This window comes from Tubulanus polymorphus, chromosome 8 (genome assembly GCF_964204645.1).
Source record: "Tubulanus polymorphus chromosome 8, tnTubPoly1.2, whole genome shotgun sequence".
NCBI lineage: Eukaryota > Metazoa > Nemertea > Palaeonemertea > Tubulaniformes > Tubulanidae > Tubulanus > Tubulanus polymorphus.
Genome location: NC_134032.1, coordinates 14,339,878 through 14,359,601, shown reverse-complemented (window position 1 = coordinate 14,359,601; position 19,724 = coordinate 14,339,878). Strand labels below are relative to the sequence as shown.

The 19,724-nt window shown below is 40.2% G+C and overlaps 3 protein-coding genes across 3 annotated transcripts; 1 reads left to right on the top strand and 2 right to left on the bottom strand.

Moving 5' to 3' along the window:
- Positions 1-1,038: 1,038 nt before the first annotated feature.
- Positions 1,039-7,178, bottom strand: LOC141909986 (uncharacterized). Its single transcript, XM_074800674.1, has 5 exons — positions 6,989-7,178; positions 6,280-6,342; positions 6,075-6,205; positions 5,494-5,564; positions 1,039-3,312 (listed from the first exon to the last, which is right to left on the bottom strand). The coding sequence occupies exons 1-5, from the start codon at positions 7,094-7,096 to the stop codon at positions 3,107-3,109; spliced, it is 579 nt and encodes a 192-aa protein (XP_074656775.1). The 5' UTR covers positions 7,097-7,178; the 3' UTR covers positions 1,039-3,106.
- Positions 7,179-7,413: 235 nt separating this feature from the next.
- LOC141909985 (uncharacterized) lies at positions 7,414-10,089 on the top strand. The gene is made up of 3 exons (XM_074800673.1): positions 7,414-7,708; positions 7,962-8,066; positions 8,533-10,089. The coding sequence occupies exons 1-3, from the start codon at positions 7,462-7,464 to the stop codon at positions 9,738-9,740; spliced, it is 1,560 nt and encodes a 519-aa protein (XP_074656774.1). The 5' UTR covers positions 7,414-7,461; the 3' UTR covers positions 9,741-10,089.
- An 864-nt stretch (positions 10,090-10,953) lies between these two features.
- Positions 10,954-18,252, bottom strand: LOC141909683 (mRNA turnover protein 4 homolog). Its single transcript, XM_074800248.1, has 8 exons — positions 18,171-18,252; positions 18,033-18,091; positions 15,127-15,230; positions 13,924-14,073; positions 13,303-13,454; positions 12,628-12,704; positions 12,001-12,124; positions 10,954-11,151 (listed from the first exon to the last, which is right to left on the bottom strand). The coding sequence occupies exons 1-8, from the start codon at positions 18,196-18,198 to the stop codon at positions 11,018-11,020; spliced, it is 828 nt and encodes a 275-aa protein (XP_074656349.1). The 5' UTR covers positions 18,199-18,252; the 3' UTR covers positions 10,954-11,017.
- Positions 18,253-19,724: the final 1,472 nt, after the last annotated feature.

The window sequence follows — 19,724 nt, the reverse complement described above, 5'->3', positions numbered from 1 at the left end:
ATTTTCATACACTAACGCAAGTTTACTCTGGCAATCGAGTTTCTGCCATTAACCCTAGCTTGCCAGAGTTGACTTGCGTTAGTGTATGAAAATCTCGCTAACGATGAGCATAGCGGCAGCACCGTACAGACGGGACTGCAGTACATCGTCTATTCAGCATCAGGGCCCGCACTCTGAATCAGTGTCAGTAATTACTAGGTTCAAACCCGGGACACCCCTGTACTATGCCTATTCAGCATCAGGATCACTCTGAATCCTAGTAACCAGTAATCACTTTTGTTAAGATATCAACATTTTACCGTACGGTGCTGCTGCTATGCACATCGTTAGCGGGATTTTCATACACTAACGCAAGTTAACTCTGGCAATCGAGTTGCTGCCATTAACCCTAGCTTGCCAGAGTTGACTTGCATTAGTGTGTGAAAATCCCGCTAACGATGAGCATAGCGACAGCACCATACGGTCGGGACTGCAGTACATCATCTATTCAGCATCAGGACCCACACTCTGAATCAATATCAGTAATTACTAGGTTCGAACCTGGGACACCACTGTACATCGTTTACTAGGGACCAGTAATTGTTCGAACCCGGGACACCCCCTTGTTCATTGTCAATTCAGACTCTGAATTCGTACCCGGGACACCAATGTACATCCTCTATTCAGCATCAGGACCACTCTAAATCCTGCACATCCTCTATATAGCATCAGGACCACTCTGAATCAGTGTCAGTAATAACTGGGTTCGAACCCGCGACACCCCTGCACATCCTCTATTCGGCATCGACAACTCTGAATCAGTGTCAGTAATTACTGGATTCGAACCCGGGACACCCTCTATCTAACTCTGACCTAGTTCCGGATATGAAGCCCTTGTAGAGAATGGAGGCCTAGTTCCTTCAATCAGTGGACCAAAACCCCCTGTTTTCTAGAGATTTAGTACTGGTACATCATAGACGCCCAGTTCCGGAGACGAGAAACATTTGAAACAAATTCATTTCCATTATTTGATAAAAACATGTTTTTTTTTCTGGAATGTTTATCATCAAAATTCATCAAATATGAAAAACAATTGATGTTGATAATTGCACAATATCATAATTAATCAATGGTTATATATAACAAACACGTTTCAAAAACACCACTTTCTACAAACAAATCACCCATCCTATATTTAAATCTTTAAAATTGTTTCACTTCGCGAAAATCATCCATCTTACTGATTACTACTGTCAATCAAATTCATGATAAATTTCTTAATACACTAGTTAATTACTTAATTAACGGGTTAACCGCTTAATTAACAAGTTAATTGATCGACTCAATCGACTTTCAATATTGAGACATTTGATATCTTATTTACAAACTCACACAAACACCCAAAATAATTTTTGCATAACATTTCTTACAGATGATGATGGCAACTATGATAATGATGATGATGATGATGATGGAGCCAGTTCCACAGTTCAGGGTTAATCTTTCACTACTAGTAGTGGTAAACCATGAGACGAAATGAATAACTTCTCAGACGTGTTGGAAACAATTTTTGATTGATATAGATTCATCTATCCCGGATTTAAATTCAAGCACTTACTTGTAAGCTTTCGCGTACAACAAGTAATTGCTCGAATATCATCCAGGGCCCGGTTTTATAGAGTGGTATTACGACCTTTAACCTGTGGGCTAACTCATTTAATAATGAACTAAGTTAGCCCCCGGGTTTAAGGTAATACCAGTCTGTAAAACCGACCCCAGAGTATCAAAGTTTTAAATGGATCTAATTAGGTTCTAATACGTTGCAGCGTTACTTCAATTTCGTCAAAAACAAAGAAAAGGAAGAAAAACAAACGTCATTCGGTGAATTATTACCGACATCAGCGTCAACTTTGGATGAAATTTAACCTCAAATAGCGTTAACTCTTTAGGCTAAAAAAAATTGATACCTTGTTTCTGCGCTCTGCTGAGCTTAAATGTTGACCCGGCCGGCTGCCTATCTACCCTATACATTACTTTTTTTTAAATCGTGATCAATTTCACCATAACAGACCCGGCCGCTATAGAAATGAACTGTTTACAAAATTTATCATATTTTACAAAAATGACCCGGCCGCTGCGGAGAAACAAGGTATCATTTTTGTTTAGCATTAAATCGATTTTAAGAGAGACAGAATAAATAAAGTACGGTTTTTGAATCATTTTTTCTCGGCTTGAAATTTGACTCTGAAATTGTGGAACTGGGACCTCTAGGATGAGATAAAAAGTATCAGCAGCAGGATTCTTCAAATTACCGAAGTTATCTATGATTCGGATATAAACAAGTTAATCCATCTACGAATAATTCCCATTTTAGAAATTGTGCGAATTTAAAAGTGAAACCTTCTTGTCACAAGCAACCTCAGAAAACAAAATTCTAGGTTTGTTATAACCGATAGGTTCCACTGTGTTGTATCATTTCCAGCCCATCCTACCAGTCGTAACGAGTTTTTAAATCTTGAATAAAGCATGGTTCTGAGTAATGATAATAAACTCCCTGATTCTATCCAAAAAATAATAAAATCTTCTGTTATCAAGGGTAGATACAAGGGGCATGATCAGAGGGTTTTTCAAAGCAAACATAACATAATGAAGGGCATTCTGTTAGTAACGACCTTTTGACAGGAAAAGAAATCCACAATTTTTGACAAATGTTGCCTAAAACAAACTCAAGTTATAGAGAGCCTATTTAAAGTCCCTTTATGTCAAAAACACCAAAAGAAATTTCGACAACTAAACATGATTTAGGTCATTTTTGATTAACTAATGCCTTCAAATATAAATTGGGGACTTAAAATTGTAAAGGGTTTTACAAGTCTCATCAACCCTTTCTTCATCTACACCGCAATGCAGTGTTTAAATCAGTGATGAAATTCGCTAGTACGCCGCATCGCTGTGTATCAATGCTATTAGTAATTAGTTTTTATCACTATTTGAAGATGGCAGCACCTATCGAGCATAATGACATATAAGTAACGATAATTAGTTATAAACCACCCTGGATTTACCCCCGATTTTTTATAAAATGACTAGTTCTCCCTCCGTTCCGTCACGTTCCGCGAACGTCTCTTTATTTCCTCTTCTTTTTTCGTCGTTCTTCTTTCAGATCTTTTTTCGACGGTGAATTGGTGATTTTACGGTAGAGATGATAGAGCACGACGCCGACGATCATCGGCACGAAGATAAACCCGGCGACCCGACCGAGACTATCGGTCGTTAACGCCGGCTCACGAGCTATCGATATCAACTCGGTATCGAAAACTAACGTCGCTTCACCTACGAGAGACAGAGATTAAATACAAATTGAAAACTAATCAATGAAAAGTTAATCATTACTGAACCCAGTTCCACAGTTACTGAACCCAGATACAGTTACTGGACCAGTTCCATAGTTACTGAACCCAGATACAGTTACTGGACCAGTTCCACAGTTACTGAACCCAGATACAGTTACTGGACCCAGTTCCACAGTTACTGAACCCAGATACAGTTACTGGACCCAGTTCCATAGTGACTGAACCCAGATACAGTTACTGGACCCAGTTCCACAGTTACTGAACCCAGATATAGTTACTGGACCAGTTCCACAGTTACTGAACCCAGATACAGTTACTGGACCAGTTCCATAGTTACTGAACCCAAATACAGTTACTGGACCCAGTTCCATAGTAACTGAACCCAGATACAGTTACTGGACCCAGTTCCATAGTGACTGGAACCAGTTCCACAGAACTGTGAACCCAGTTCCACAGTTACTGAACCCAGATACAGTTACTGGACCCAGTTCCATAGTGACTGGAACCAGTTCCACAGAACTGTGAACCCAGTTCCACAGTTACTGAACCCAGATACAGTTACTGGACCCAGTTCCATAGTTACTCAACCCAGATACAGTTACTGGACCCAGTTCCACAGTTACTGAACCCAGATATAGTTACTGGACCAGTTCCACAGTTACTGAACCCAGATACAGTTACTGGACCAGTTCCATAGTTACTGAACCCAAATACAGTTACTGGACCCAGTTCCATAGTAACTGAACCCAGATACAGTTACTGGACCCAGTTCCATAGTGACTGGAACCAGTTCCACAGAACTGTGAACCCAGTTCCACAGTTACTGAACCCAGATACAGTTACTGGACCCAGTTCCATAGTTACTGAACCCAGATACAGTTACTGGACCCAGTTCCATAGTTACTGAACCCAGATACAGTTACTGGACCCAGTTCCATAGTGACTGGAACCAGTTCCACAGAACTGTGAACCCAGTTCCACAGTTCTGTGAACCCAGTTCGACAGTTATTGGACCCATTTCCATAGTTACTGGAACCAGTTCCACAGAAATGTGAACCCAGTTCGACAGTTACTGGAACCAGTTTCACAGAAATGTGAACCCAGTTCGACAGTTACTGGACCCATTTCCATAGTTACTGGACCCATTTCCATAGTTACTGGACCCATTTCCATAGTTACTGGAACCAGTTCCACAGAACTGTGAACCCAGTTCCACAGTTCCGAGGACCCAGTTCTGCAGTTTGGGATCTGGTTCGTTACCCAGTAGTTACTGAATCCAGTTCCACAGTTAAGGATTCAGTCCCACAGTTACTGGAGCCAGTTCCACAGTTATTGAACGGTTCCCAAGTTCTGTATCCAGTTCCACAGTTCTAAATCGAGTTCATTACACGAAATTTGGTGAAGGGGAACAAACTGCTATGTCAACAAAAGCAAATAAAATACCGTCACCCAGGCAACAAATAAAATAAAACACCTGATTCTAGAATCGAAATATTTATTTCAAATTTGAGTCCATCTAAAGTTCGGAGTTTTTCGATCCACGTTTGATGGACATTAGTTCAGTTTCAAATATAAGGGTGGCTTCGGCTTAAATTGAAATCGAAAAAGCATAAAAGTTCCACTGAACCATTCAGGGATTGTTTAAGCAGACACAACACAAGCGATTCTAAAATATCCCCGGTTAGTTACACAGCTGACGCAGTTTTGAGTAGTTTAAACCAAGGATGAAATAGCACGAAAGCAAAATGGAGTCCAAAGTCTGCTGAGCTTTAAGGTTAACCTGGCCGCCTATCTACCCAGTAGATAAGTTTTGCAAAATCCTGATCAGGCTAACAATAACAGACCCAGCAGCTATAAAAGTGAACTGATTACAAATTTCATAATTTACAAAAGTGACCTGGCCGATTAGGAGAAACAACGTATCATCTTTTTTAGCCTTAGCCATAAATCATAGGCTATGTAGGAATACTGACGATAGCTCTCAAGAAGTCAACATTAGGCCTATAAAAACTCCAGGAAAATTTTCGGACACATTTTTTTTCCTTTTTAGTTAAAAGATTGACTTAACATTTTTTGCCTCAAACGACGCGGAACTGTGAAACTGACACCGAAGCCAAGAAAATGCAAATTAAGTAAATTGTTTTTCACTTTCTACCCTTACCCGGTATAACTGGCGGGCGACCTTCAACACCATATGCTAAATGATGTGGAATTATCAGTTTTCTTTTCTCACTGGAAAAAATGAAAGGGGAAAAATGCTTTTTTACAAAATTTACCAAACAAACTGCATGATATTTCCCCGACTTGACTAAACCTTGACCAAAAATTCCCCGATTAAATTATAAGATATCCTCAGTGAACGCTCTTTCTTATAAAAAGGTTCCTTGTGTCACTCGTCACAAGCAAGAACAAGACACCAAAAATTCAAATTCCCTGATTAAATTATAAGATATCCTCAGTGAGGGCTGTTTCTTTATCAAGAGGTTCCTTGTGACACTCGTCACCAGCAAAAACAACAAGACACCAAAAATTCAAACACTTATAATATGTTTCCCTGATTTTCAAGGAGAGCCCGATTCCCTGCTATTCTGTGCAGGCAAATAATAAATTTGAAATTCCTTGATTTCCTCTAATCTGTAAAAACCCAGATTGAAACAACAGAAAGTTTCCACTAAGCCGATTGGTTTTTAGTGGAAACTTTCTGGATTATCGTGTAATGTAAGGTTTCCCTATTTCACGTACCCGACACACATTCCCATGATTCCGAGTTCCCATCCTTTAATCACCATCTGCTTGCCGAGCGTGAATTTAATCGGTTCTCGTCCGGGCTGACGAGATGAATCAAACGTAGCTCCTGTTGCTTCTAACGTTCCCTGCGGAAATAAAACACATAAAACTATAAGAGTCCGACAAAACGACTTGTTGCTTTACCAATGCAGCAACTTACGGTATAGTGGACAGCCACCGTGTCCCCAGACGCAGCCTTTTCAGAGCATTTTTCAGGCATAAACTGAAATAGAATAAAAGATCAAAGTGACAGCGTCGTAGAAAATCATCCACATCATCTTTCTTTTTAAAATCAATTTTTTGGGAGAGATAACCTAATGTCTATTTCAACCGGACTTGAGAGCATTCCGGGTGACCTAGCTCGCTCATTTTTGGTAGTACATACCTGATAAAGGTCTTTGTAGGACCAGACAGGACTGGCAGTCGACCTAAATCATCATTTTTTAATCCAATAGAAACTGTATTGAAGGATATCCAAAAAGACTTGACTGAAAGGGGTTAAATGAAGAGAAGTGACTCCATGATCTGAAAGTTTAACAATATGTTTCCATGCCTACATACCAAACTTCAGTTGGTAGGCATGGAAACATATTGTTAAACTTTCAAATCATGGAGTCTATTTTCTCTCATTAACCCCTTTCAATAAAGACTTTTTTGATATCCTTCAATACAGTTTCAAATGGATTAAAAAATGATGATTTAGATCGACTGCCAGTCCTTTCTGGTCCTACTAAGACCTTTATCAGGTATGTACTACCAAAACTGACTGAGCTAGGCTACCAGGAATGCTCTCAAGTCAGGTTGAAATAGACATTAGCAATATGCTGCCTGGGTTCGAATACTGCAGTAGTCCTAGATGAGTGACCCACCTCGACTATAGACTGCAGTTCAGCTTGTTTCTTCTTGCCATTGACGGAGCTGATTAGAATCACTGCCAAAACTGAGTATAAAACTAGATTCACGCACGTATTCGTCATTTTCGAATGATTTTTCTGCTGCCGGTAGAAAAGTAACTGAGAAAAAGTGAACAGCGAGTGAAAAGCTAACACATCATCAATAATACACCGTCTGGTGCTGCCACCTGGTATTGAAGCTGTGAACTAGTTTAAATTAAATTGTCTTTCTTTTTGCCCAAATCTACTTAAATTTGTTACCTTAATGCAAGTTTTCCCTGTTTTTGATGAAATGAAACTTTTGATTCGTTTACAGAAATTAATCAATTAGCTACTACTAGTAGGTAACATCGACATTATTTTTCATTTGCCCGCACCCGGTTCCGCTCAGTTCAAGGTCGTCGACCGTTTTTGACAATCGGAAAAAATTTGGCCCAAATTTGGCTAAAATGGGCGATATCGATGCGGCTGGAGGGCATTTCATCGATGCGAGAGGTTTACAGCATATGAAAGACGATCCGCTTTCGTTGCTCGTTAAACAGGAACCAAACAGTGACGAGAATTGTGATAATATTACGGTTAAAGTTGAACCCGCAGATCCGGAGCCTGCTGTTGAGCATACTACTGAGGAGGGGGAGGGTCATGACGAAGGTTACTACCCGTTTCACGACCCCCTTACGCATGACACAGAAGAAGGTATTGATTTTCTAACTAATATTTAATTATAAAAAGAAGATCTAGATTAAGTTAATCAAAACGCAAAGAAACAAAGACATAAACGTCTCAAAGACATACGTCCATCAATCAGTGGAGTGCTCTACAACTCGTAGATCTCACAACACAAAAGTCGCACAGTTTCAAGAATCTTTAATCGGATGAAGGAAGGGAACTTATGGTCGAAATTAAGCTACTGGGGCAAGGTTTTTCACAATGTATTTTCCATTTTTAGGATCAGGTGATAATTTACACGAAGAGGAAAATGACGGAATGCGTGATGAAGAATATGAATTAATGAATAGCATGGATACGACTACGGATCATTCTGAAATTCAAGGTATTTTGATCTCCTCCTGTCTGTGGTTTAGTTTCACGATCGGATATTTTCACAAACCACAGCTCATCCGATTATAAAAAGCTTACCACCAAGGATTAGGAAACTAACTACTCCTAGAGAGAAACATGCCGGTTCTCAACGTAACAATTTTGAAATAATATTTCCCAGTTTGGAAATATTTGGGAAATTGATTTCATACTTCATGTAGCCTTGTTCTCGAATTTCTGTTGTCTGTCAAATGGCAACTTCTTCAGAAATATTTCTTGTAGGTCTAAATCACTTTTTTCAACCGCTAAAATAGTATGATGATATCTGTTCATTTCCATTTGAAAAAAAATGATAAAGTACCCACGAAATACTCAGTTTTAAAACTCAGGAATTTTGGATACATGGACACATTTTATTCCAATTCTACCATTCTAACAAGATCGCTAGAATTAATTTTTTTTAATTTTCTATTTTTCAGATTCCCGAGAACGACGAAAGTTGTTCATGTTGTCGTCGACGATGGGACTCTCCTCAGCGACCGAAGCGCCACCTACGAAGCGAAAACGAACGTCGTTATCGGCGCAACAGAAATACGAAATCTACGAATTCAAGGCGAAAAATCCGCAACTGAACGTGCGTAAAATACGTGAGATCTTCGGCAAAAAATGGGGCTTCGAATTGAAGGAGAGGATTGTCGGTGACGTGCTGGCTTCACCGCCGAATAAATGGCTGAAAATCAGTTCGGTGAATCCCGATTTGAAGAAACTTCGTCGTCCGAAACACGAAGACATGGAGAAGGCTGTTTTTAAGTGGTGCTGTACGATGAAGTCGAAGAACGTGCCCCTGACGCCGGCTATGGTGCGTCAGAAAGCTCGCGAGGTCGGCGAATCGATGTCCGTTTCAAAAGATTTCACGTATTCGAACGGTTGGTATTTTCGATTTCGGTCGCGATACGGGCTGAAAAATCTGAAACTTACGAAGAAAAGTACGCCGAATTTAAACGAGGGGAGCTCCGCGGATAGGCAAACTCACGGGGGAGGTGTGGAAGTCTCCGGGTTGTGTGAGCTACGAAATGTGAAACGTGCAAAAAATCTGACTTTACGACACGACAAAAGTTTGTTAGAAAAACAAAATAAAGAGGTTGCATCGCGTAGACCCCAATATCAAGCTAATGGTTTGAATTTAGTTAACAATCTGACTTTATCTGATGGGAATTTGTTAGAAACGCAAAGTGGACAACGACATTCTGCTGCATTGAATACCGACACCCTCGCACTGAAAAATCAAACTTCAGCCGAGAAATGTTTGTTAGAAGGACGAAATAAAGAGGGCGACTTTGTCTCACGAAATGGCCGCAAAAACTTGAAACCCGTGAAGAATCTGACTTTATCCGATGAAAGTTTGTTACGAAACCAAAATGAAGAGCGAGTTTCTAGCGCGCTTAGAAACACGCCGGGTACCGACGGATTACGAACATCCTGCGTCGACCGTCAACTTGCGACCGCTACGGAACGTCCTGTAGTTGCCGTATCGACTGATCGCGTCGCGTCTCAAGAAGCCGACAACGCGGTGATGACGCTCGTGAAATTCTTCGCGAATTCGAATTCAGCGACGGCCGAAGATTTAAGAGCGTTGACGTTTTTAGCCGATCGTGTTAAACAAGTCACTGATCAGTTATCTAATTAGAGATTTAGGCACAAAAACAACTGATACCGTCTGCTGTGGTTAAAAGTCGACCGGCTGCCTATCTACCCTGTACATAACTTCTTATAGATCATACTCCACTAAGTTACATAATATGTATTCATTCTGAACTATTCATAGAATTCTGTCGTTTCTACGGTACCCCTGGGGCTGGTTACTCAAAATTTGTTTAGAGTTAACCAGTGGATAGTTGATATGGTTACAATTGAAATTTCATTGGTACTATGGTTTTTAACGACCGGATATCTTTTGAGCAACTGGCCCCTGGTTGTTTTCATCTGTCACTTGTTCTGTTTATATTTATTCCGACACACGGCTGTAAGTTTATATGCTACGTTACTTTTGTCTGGTCATTCCACCTGATGATGGCTGTTAGTCAACAGCCGAAACGTTGTGGTTTCACTTTAATAAATTATTTCATATAAAATTCGAATTTTAATCTTCAATTAATGACGTATTAGTTATGATAAACGTGGATATCACGTAGACTGATTTGTTCACGTAAAGATTCATATATCAAACTCAAACAGTCCCATAAAAATGAGCACCTGAAGTCTACATCAAGGACAGGCCATTTTATCAGAATCTTGGGAAGAAATCCGTTGAGGAAGCAATGGATAAAGGCAAATACATCTGATTAAAAAAACACGTTTATGAATGTATGAACATTAGTTTCCATAATATTGAAAAAACTAAAAATGTCTATGTCAAAACCACTCGAAAGTGCTTAACGTTACTAATCCTACAAACCATGTCGATGTCCTCTTTAAACACGTCTGCCCTTCTCTGATAGGGGATCCAAACAATGGGATCCGTCATCCTACATTCTCACCAGGAATGCCTATCGCGGAAGAAAACACAGTGAAACCTCGTTACAGCAAACTTCACGGGACCAGAAACTGATAATTCGTTTTATCTAGCATGAAATTAATCGAATTGTGTTACTCAGGATGAAATTGTATATTTGTTATATCCGATGAATCTTTGTATCCGAGTTTGTAATTACAAGGTTCCACAGTATTACCTTTCACCTTGGTGCTTTTTCGACCATGTCATCATTGACTAGAGGCTATCTCTCTCCTACAGTCAAATCTGAAGTGTGTTCTAATGGGGGGGCATTGCCTCCACGGTGCCTGAGAAGCTATCCTCAAACCTAGCCAGACAAAAATTTTCCAATTCGACAAATTCCAAACAATTTTGTGTTTATGTGATGAAAGCTTTACATTTAATTGATCTACTTTCATCCTTTACAGTAAATGCTAAGTGCTGTCATCATCTTCACTGCTTTCATCTTCACCACCACCTGTATCCATCTTTTTTCTTTCATCCGTATTTTCATTATCGTCGTCGACAGCCTCTACAATCGGTCCGTCTGCTGTGTTCTCTTTATTCGCTAAAAAACAAAAATTCATTTCAAATTCAATTGAACTTTCCACTTGAGAGAGGGAGGGGGAGGAGAGAAATAGGGGGAGGGAGAGGACTGGAGAGGGACAGTGACAGGGATAGGGACAGAGACGGGGACAGAGAGAGTGAGGGTGAGATGGAGTGTAAGGGTGAGATGGAGTGAGAGGGAGAGTGAGTGTGAGAGGGAGAGTGAGTGTGAGATGGAGTATGAGAGAGAGAGTGAGGGTGGATGGAGTGTGAGAGGGAGAGTGAGTGTGAGAGGGAGAGTGAGATGGAGTGTGAGGGTGAGATGGAGTGTGAGAGGGAGAGTGAGGGTGAGATGGAGTATGAGAGGGAGAGTGAGGGTGAGATGGTGTGTGAGGGTGAGAGGGAGGGAGGGTGAGAGAGAGTGAGGGTGAGATGGAGTGTGAGGGTGAGAGAGAGTGAGGGTGAGATGGAGTGTGAGAGGGAGAGTGTGAGAGGGAGAATGAGGGTGAGAGGGAGAGTGAGGCTGGGAGAGAGAGGACGGGGTAGAGGGGAATAAATTAATTTTGTTGCTTATCTTAAATTTGTATATACATGTAGTGGGTTGGAATTTTATTATCAAAACAAATGTGTGGACGATCAGATTTTAAAAATACGCAGATAAAATGCTTAATATCTGGTGTCAGTAGTATCATTAATATAAAATGTCTAAACACACGATCAAATACGTCTCAAGAGGACCTAGATTGAGGAGGTGCAGGGCATTGCCAAATTTGAAGGAATAAAATTATCTCATATCGTGATGACGAATGTGAAACGTCAACCAATGTAACACCATAATAGCGGTTACTCGCTCAATTTAACTGTTACTTACGTTTAAATAGTATTTTTGTCGGCACGTAAGACTCTGGTCGGTCGTCAAATTTCTTGTATTCCGAATCGTCCCAGACACCTTCGATGTGAATCTGAAACGTGGCCATCTCGTAACCGAATAATTTCTGAAAATTCACGAAAAAAATATCTGCATCAATATGTCTGCGAATCATTGGCAAAATGTTGACTAGGTTGGGTATCTTTACTGGGTTCAGTTTTAATAGATTAACACCGTGTGGCTAACAAGCGCTCAGGAGTCATCTATCAGGCCAGGTATGCATTTACTCCTGGGTGGAGAGAGACGATGAGGATAAGTGTCTCGCCCGAGGACACTACGGTAATGTACGGGGTTCGAAAGCACGACCTGGTTTCCCTGAGTCAAACGCTCTAAGCACTCGTCCACACGGCTCCTCAAAAATTGGACTTAACAATCTGGGGCCAGTTGCTCAAAGGTTGGTTAGAGTTAACCAGTGGATAGTTGACATAGTGACAATCAAAAGTTCATTGTTACTATGGTATCTATCCACTGGTTATCTTTAACAAACTTTTGAGCAACTGGCCCCTGATGTGATATCTGATGTGAGTTAGAAACACAAAGTGAACGAGGATGTTACTAGTTACTACTTACTAGTATTCGAGCTTGTTCAGGGGTTAATGTCTGACCCCTCGTGCAAACTGTGTATTCCGTTGATAACGTGATCACACCTGAAAATGAGCGACACAAAAATTGTTGAAAATTTAAATCTCATTATAACCAATTGATGAAACACTTTGGGGTCATTCATTTATTACGTACGCATTAGGGGAAGGGGAGAGGGAGGGGTCAGTGCAATTGCGTACTGTAATACTTAATGTATAGGAAAAAATGGCCGATTTTGCGTACAGAGGGGGAGTTGGCAAATTCTAATTTTATGCGTACGTAATAAATGAATGATCCCTTTGTCCGTGTTGTGACGATATATAGAGAATCCCACACTAATGAATTGAAAGATAAACTTCGAAAAGTTTCCTTTCAGCTATGAATTTATTCATGCGACGTTTTGACTATATTCTTAAAGTCATCTTCAGGAATACTGAATGAAACAAAATACGGGGTATATATACAACAAGCAATCAAGAACAAAGAGACAATTTAAGTAAATTGAGTTGAAGCAAACCAGCGGTATTACATCATAGAACTGTGCTAGTCAAAACGTCGCACAAATAAATTCATAGCTGAATGGAAACTTTACGGACTTTTGTTTCTCTTTTTTAATTCGAAACGTTTAAAACCGGCACCTAAGAAAAAAAACAAACAACGAACCTCTTTTTAAACACGTCGGTAAGCCTAATTGTCGTAATTGGATTTCCATCGAATGTGAGAACTGGTTTAACGGGCCGGCCTCTATGATAATGGTCTGCGTTGCCTCCATACCTCCGCGGGCGTAGTCCGATACCCTATAGTCGTCGAAATACCTACATAAACGCATAAAAATCATTATGAAATCTCATTGAAACTTTTTACTACAGTCAAAGAACCGCCATTTTTTTTTTTACAATTTTACTAAAAATATTTACGACTAAGACCCTCAGATATTGCCCCTGTCTAAATCTATTCTTCCATTCGTAAAAATGTTTAAAGATTTACTATACTTTTGAACACAAGTTTTTTTCTTTTTTGATCTTAAAATAGGGATTGTCCCCGTTATCTATTAATTTGGTTGGTAAATTTTGTTTGATTTTCTGATTGAGTGTCCCTTACAGACCCACCACACCTGCCGGGAGCGAAACAGGGGGTTTGATTTTGAAATCGGAAATCGAAGTACAGATATAGTTGTGTGATCGGCGGTCGAGTTAACAGAATATTTTTAAATCGAAGTACATAATTGGAAATTCGGTTCCGGTTCATCCAAACAAGTTTTTTAACGAGATTTAGAAAACTCACTTTAAAACCTTTTCTTTTGTTTCGTTTGTGAAAAGGAGACCTTTTTCGCCGCGTAGGACTTTACTGAGATTGTGTAAGTTGTCTCTGTATTCATCCTCTTTACCGCGCCCCAATGCGACCGCCATTACTTTATTCTTACCGAAAAAAAATCTAAAAATGAAATAAAAACCATATGAAATTATCTTCAAATAGTATACAAGCAAAATTTTCTGTAATTGCGGAACTGGATCCTGAGTTCAGAGTTAATTCTAACTCACAACTGTGAAACTGGGTCCTGAGTTCAAAGTTAATTCTAACCCACAACTGTGAAACTGGGTCCTGAGTTCAGAGTTAATTCTAACTCACAACTGTGAAACTGGGTCCTGAGTTCAGAATTAATTCTAACTCACAACTGTGAAACTGGGTCCTGAGTTCAGAGTTAATTCTAACTCACAACTGTGAAACTGGATCCTGAGTTCAGAGTTAATTCTAACTCACAACTGTGAAACTGGGTCCTGAGTTCAGAGTTAATTCTAACTCACAACTGTGAAACTGGGTCCTGAGTTTAGAGTTAATTCTAACTCGCAACTGTGAAACTGGGTCATGAGTTCAAAGTTAATTCTAACTCACAACTGTGAAACAGAGTCCTGAATTAATTCTAACTCACAACTGTGAAACTGGGTCCTGAGTTTAGAGTTAATTCTAACTCGCAACTGTGAAACTGGGTCATGAGTTCAAAGTTAATTCTAACTCACAACTGTGAAACTGAGTCCTGAATTAATTCTAACTCACAACTGTGAAACTGGGTCCTGAGTTCAGAGTTAATTCTAACTCACAACTGTGAAACTGGGTCCTGAGTTCAGAGTTAACTCTAACTCACAACTATAGAACTGGATCCTGGGTTCAGAATTAATTCTAACCCACAACTGTGAAACTGGGTCCTGAGTTCAGAGTTAATTCTAACTCACAACTGTGAAACTGGGTCCTGAGTTTAGAGTTAATTCTAACTCGCAACTGTGAAACTGGGTCATGAGTTCAAAGTTAATTCTAACTCACAACTGTGAAACTGGGTCCTGAGTTCAGAGTTAATTCTAACTCACAACTGTGAAACTGGATCCTGAGTTCAGAGTTAATTCTAACTCACAACTGTGAAACTGGGTCCCAAGTTAAACATTCTAAGATAAACTGAACGATTTAATTATTTCAGGGTTATGAATATCTAACCTGCTATGTTTCCATTCCGTACGAACTATTTTCAGTTTATCATTTCTCATATTGTGGACCGAGAATACAAAGATTCTCGGGTAATTGTCGACTGCATTTCTGATCTGAAAATCGAAAAACAAGCCGAGTATAGTACAGCAATGGAGAATTCCACATGTGGCAATAGAGGATCCACCAGGTGTCCCTGGTGTTCAGTATGATATTAATTACTGTGCAATGCGAGGATTCTACTTGAGGCAAGTTAGGATCCACCAGGTGTCGCTGGTGTGCAGTAGGATATTAATTACTGTGTAATGCGAGGATTCTGCTTGAGGCAAGTTAGGATCCACCAGGTGTCGCTGGTGTGCAGTAGGATATTAATTACTGTGTAATGCGAGGATTCTACTTGAGGCAAGTTAGGATCCACCAGGTGTCGCTGGTGTGCAGTAGGATATTAATTACTGTGTAATGCGAGGATTCTACTTGAGGCAAGTTAGGATCCACCAGGTGTCGCTGGTGTGCAGTAGGATATGAATTAATGTGTAATGCGAGGATTCTACTTGAGGCAAGTTAGGATCCACCAGGTGTCGCTATTGTGCAGTAGGATATTGATTACTGTGCAATGCGAAGATTCTACTTGTGGCAAATGAGGATCCACCAGGTGTCGCTGGTGTGCAGTAGGATATTGATTACTGTGTAATGCGAGGATTCTACTTGAGGCAAGTTAGGATCCACCAGGTGTCGCTGGTGTGCAGTAGGATATTGATTACTGTGTAATGCGAGGATTCTACTTGAGGCAAGTTAGGATCCACCAGGTGTCGCTGGTGTGTAGTAGGATATTAATTACTGTGTAATGCGAGGATTCTACTTGAGGCAAGTTAGGATCCACCAGGTGTCGCTGGTGTGCAGTAGGATATTGATTACTGTGCAATGCGAGGATTCTACTTGTGGCAAATGAGGATCCACCAGGTGTCGCTGGCATGCAGTAGGATATTAACTAACTGTGCAATACAAGGATTCTAATTGTGGCAAGTGAGGATCCACCAGGTGTCGCTGGTGTGCAGTAGGATATTAATTACTGTGCAATACGAGGATTCTACTTGTGGCAAGTGAGGATCGACCAGTGTGCAGTGGAAATAGAGGAATCCTATGGTGGCTGATTCGGGTCATGTAGAAAAAAAATCACGCACATTGCAATTACTTTTTTACAGACACAGACAAATAAAAATTTATCTTAAACTATGGTGCCTGATTCGGGTCATGTAAAAAAAAAATCACGCACATTGCAATTACTTTTTCACAGACACAGACAAAAAAAATTTCAAAAAAATTTATCTTAAAATACGTCGATGAATAAGTACTTTGATTGCATAATCGATGAGGCACTGAGAACAAAGTTTATAATACTGGTATATATATAACAGTTTTTCTCATTGGCAGACGACACTCGGGGCGCGAAGATGAACGATCTAACATACAGCGATGCTTTCCGGACATTTCGTCTCAATCACAGCGAAAATAATTTCGGACCAAAAAGATTGTGCGAAGCTGTTCGCGCCGTCTGCCAGACTGTTAACGGCGAACTGAGGGCAGCAGACGACAGGCGGAGAGGATTGAGGGTACTGTCAGTCGGTCCAGCCCACGGATATTTGTTAGAAGACGCGTTGACTGAACTCGGCGATGAAGTGAGTTTCGAATGCGTGGACTGCGTTGAACCGAACGAAGTCATGTCGCTGGAGCTGAAGACTCGAATGAATACACTCGCCAGTAAGTACGACTTCCAGTTCGTGATCTATAAACGTAAATTCACTAGCGAGGAGGCGCCTTCTTTCTTACCGAACGACTTCTACGATTTGATCATTTTTTTACACGTTCTCTTTTACCTGGACGAACCGGCGGAATGTTTGGAAATATCGCTCTTTAAGTTGGCTAACGCGCGGGGACGAGTGTTCCTGACTTCAATTACGGATAAAGAGTATTTCAGCATACGACATGAAATCCAAACCTTGCTCACTGATGACAGTCCATTCATTCCATGCGTCCTAATCGACATAGATGAACTGCTACGCTTGAAAGCTGATAAGATAACGGTGGTTTCACACACAGTCGATGAGGGCGCACTTCTGATGCATCTAGCTCTGAAACCGGCCCAATCATGCATCAGCGAACAGGACGCAGCGATTCGTAAAATGGGCGACGCGATACCAGCGTTTATGACAGGTCGAGATATCGATACCTTACTGGAAACGTCGCGCGCACAAGTTCAGGATATCATCCGTAAATACGTCGTCTACAGTTACGGATTCCCGATGTTGCCTATGACACTGGAAAACTTCTTACTGGCCAGAAACGCCCCACGTGTGTGAATTAACAAGATATAGAATTACGGTGAAACCATAGAGGAAGGCAGCTCTACAAAGCGCCTACATATCATTCCCTTATATCATTAACCCACCCTTATCCTTAACTCTACTCTTTTATCCTAAAATCTTATTAAAATCCTTATCTCCCAACGTTGTAAAAAGAATTTGTTAGTTTGTTGTAATGACTGCGTGTTTTTGACTATTTTGCGGATTCCTATAATTCCACCCTACCTGACAATAAACCCTGAAATCTATATATTTTCAGCAAGAAAATAGAAGTATATGAGAATATGGTCTAACTGCAGTTTAGGTTACTTTTCTGCGTGGCGCTTGTGCCATGGTGTACATAACCATATAGTCATAGAGCTAGTAAGTAGTGGGTCTGTTCTGTGTCAAAGTGTAGTCGGTCCTAATTTTCTTGTAGATCATATAGTATATCTTACTATCGACAGATGTCGACAAAATACAAAATCATATCGCTTAACTAAAATAACCGCTTTCTTCATGAATCCCATAAAAACAAACTTGTCAATAAAATATTTGATTGAATTGAAAGTTACTCACGTCTTGTACGAGTTTGTTCTTTAATTCTAAACCTTTCTTCGAGGTTTCAGTGAGAGAGACTATAAAAATACAATACAATCGTCTTATTAAACCGTTCGATCGGGCGCTTTTAATCGAGAAAATCAACTTTAAACTCACTTTTCTTGTCACGTTTCGACTTAGGCATGGTTGTTGTGGAGCTCTGAATCGCGGAGCGCGCAGAATAGTGAGTTTTGTCGTCACCGAGTTTCCTAAGACGGTTGTAAATCGAAACGTGCATAGGTGGCAGCACCAGCCGGAAGTTCAATTCATCTAATCCAATCGGGTGCCCCAGGTTCGAATCCATACCATAGGGACTTGTCACAATTGATAGTGAATCAATAAAACCAGTATTAGTGACCGACTCCAGTATCCCTGTATAACAAAAAAAGGTTTTTATTTTATAATATTGGTCATTGATACTGGTTGTATTCATTACAAGGCCGCTGTTCCTGTTGTGATCCATACGTCACTAATCCAGAGGATCTTATTTATAAGCTACAGCTCAAAATACTCTAGTTTGTGAACTGAATGATCTTACCACCGGGAACAGTGGCTACAGATACCGTAGTCCGAAATCCTCTGTCTTATGCCATGGGTAACCCACAGCAGGGACAATATCATAATATCTTCTTCAGTCTGAAAACTTGGTGATCTTACCACCAGGAACGGTGGAACAATATAGATACTTCAGTCCGAAATCCTCTGTCTTATGCCATGGGTAACCCACAGCAGGGACAATATGATAATATCTTCTTCAGTCTGAAAACTTGGTGATCTTACCACCAGGAACGGTGGAACAATATAGATACTTCAGTCCGAAATCCTCTGTCTTATGCCATGGGTAACCCACAACAGGGACAATATGATAATATCTTCTTCAGTCTGAAAACTTGGTGATCTTACCACCGGGAACAGTGGCTATAGATACTGCAGTCCGAAATCCTCTGTCTTATGCCATGGGTAACCCACAGCAGGGACAATATGATAATATCTTCTTCAGTCTGAAAACTTGGTGATCTTACCACCAGGAACGGTGGAACAGTATAGATACTTTAGTCCGAAATCCTCTGTCTTATGCCATGGGTAACCCACAGCAGGGACAATATGATAATATCTTCTTCAGTCTGAAAACTTGGTGATCTTACCACCAGGAACGGTGGAATAGTATAGATACTTTAGTCCGAAATCCTGTGATCTTATGGGTTAACCCACAGCAGGGACAATATGGCTCTAGACACCTTCAGTCTGAAAACCGGATGATGATCTTACGGGTTATTCTTCGAGGGAGTGGATCGAATGACTTATCTTCTCATCCTCGAAAATACTACCAACAGACACAAAAAAAAATAAAACATCTTTTTTTACGTTTTAACACAATGTCAGCTTTTAATAATCTTTCTTAAATTTTTGTGACATGGCGATTTATAAAATAAAAACATGCACGAAAAGAAATCAATTTTTTTTGTTTCGTTTTTTTTTTATCGGAGATATTTATGATAATACCGGTACGCGACCGATTACTGTTACTGCGGTGGCTAAATGGTAAACATTGCAGTCGGTGGTCAGACCTCTGTCTTGATGTCGAATCTTTTTATTCATTTTTCAAACCATAAATAACAATCCCAAAAAAAAAAACACAATATTTTCGCGATCAAAAATCCTTCCTAAAAA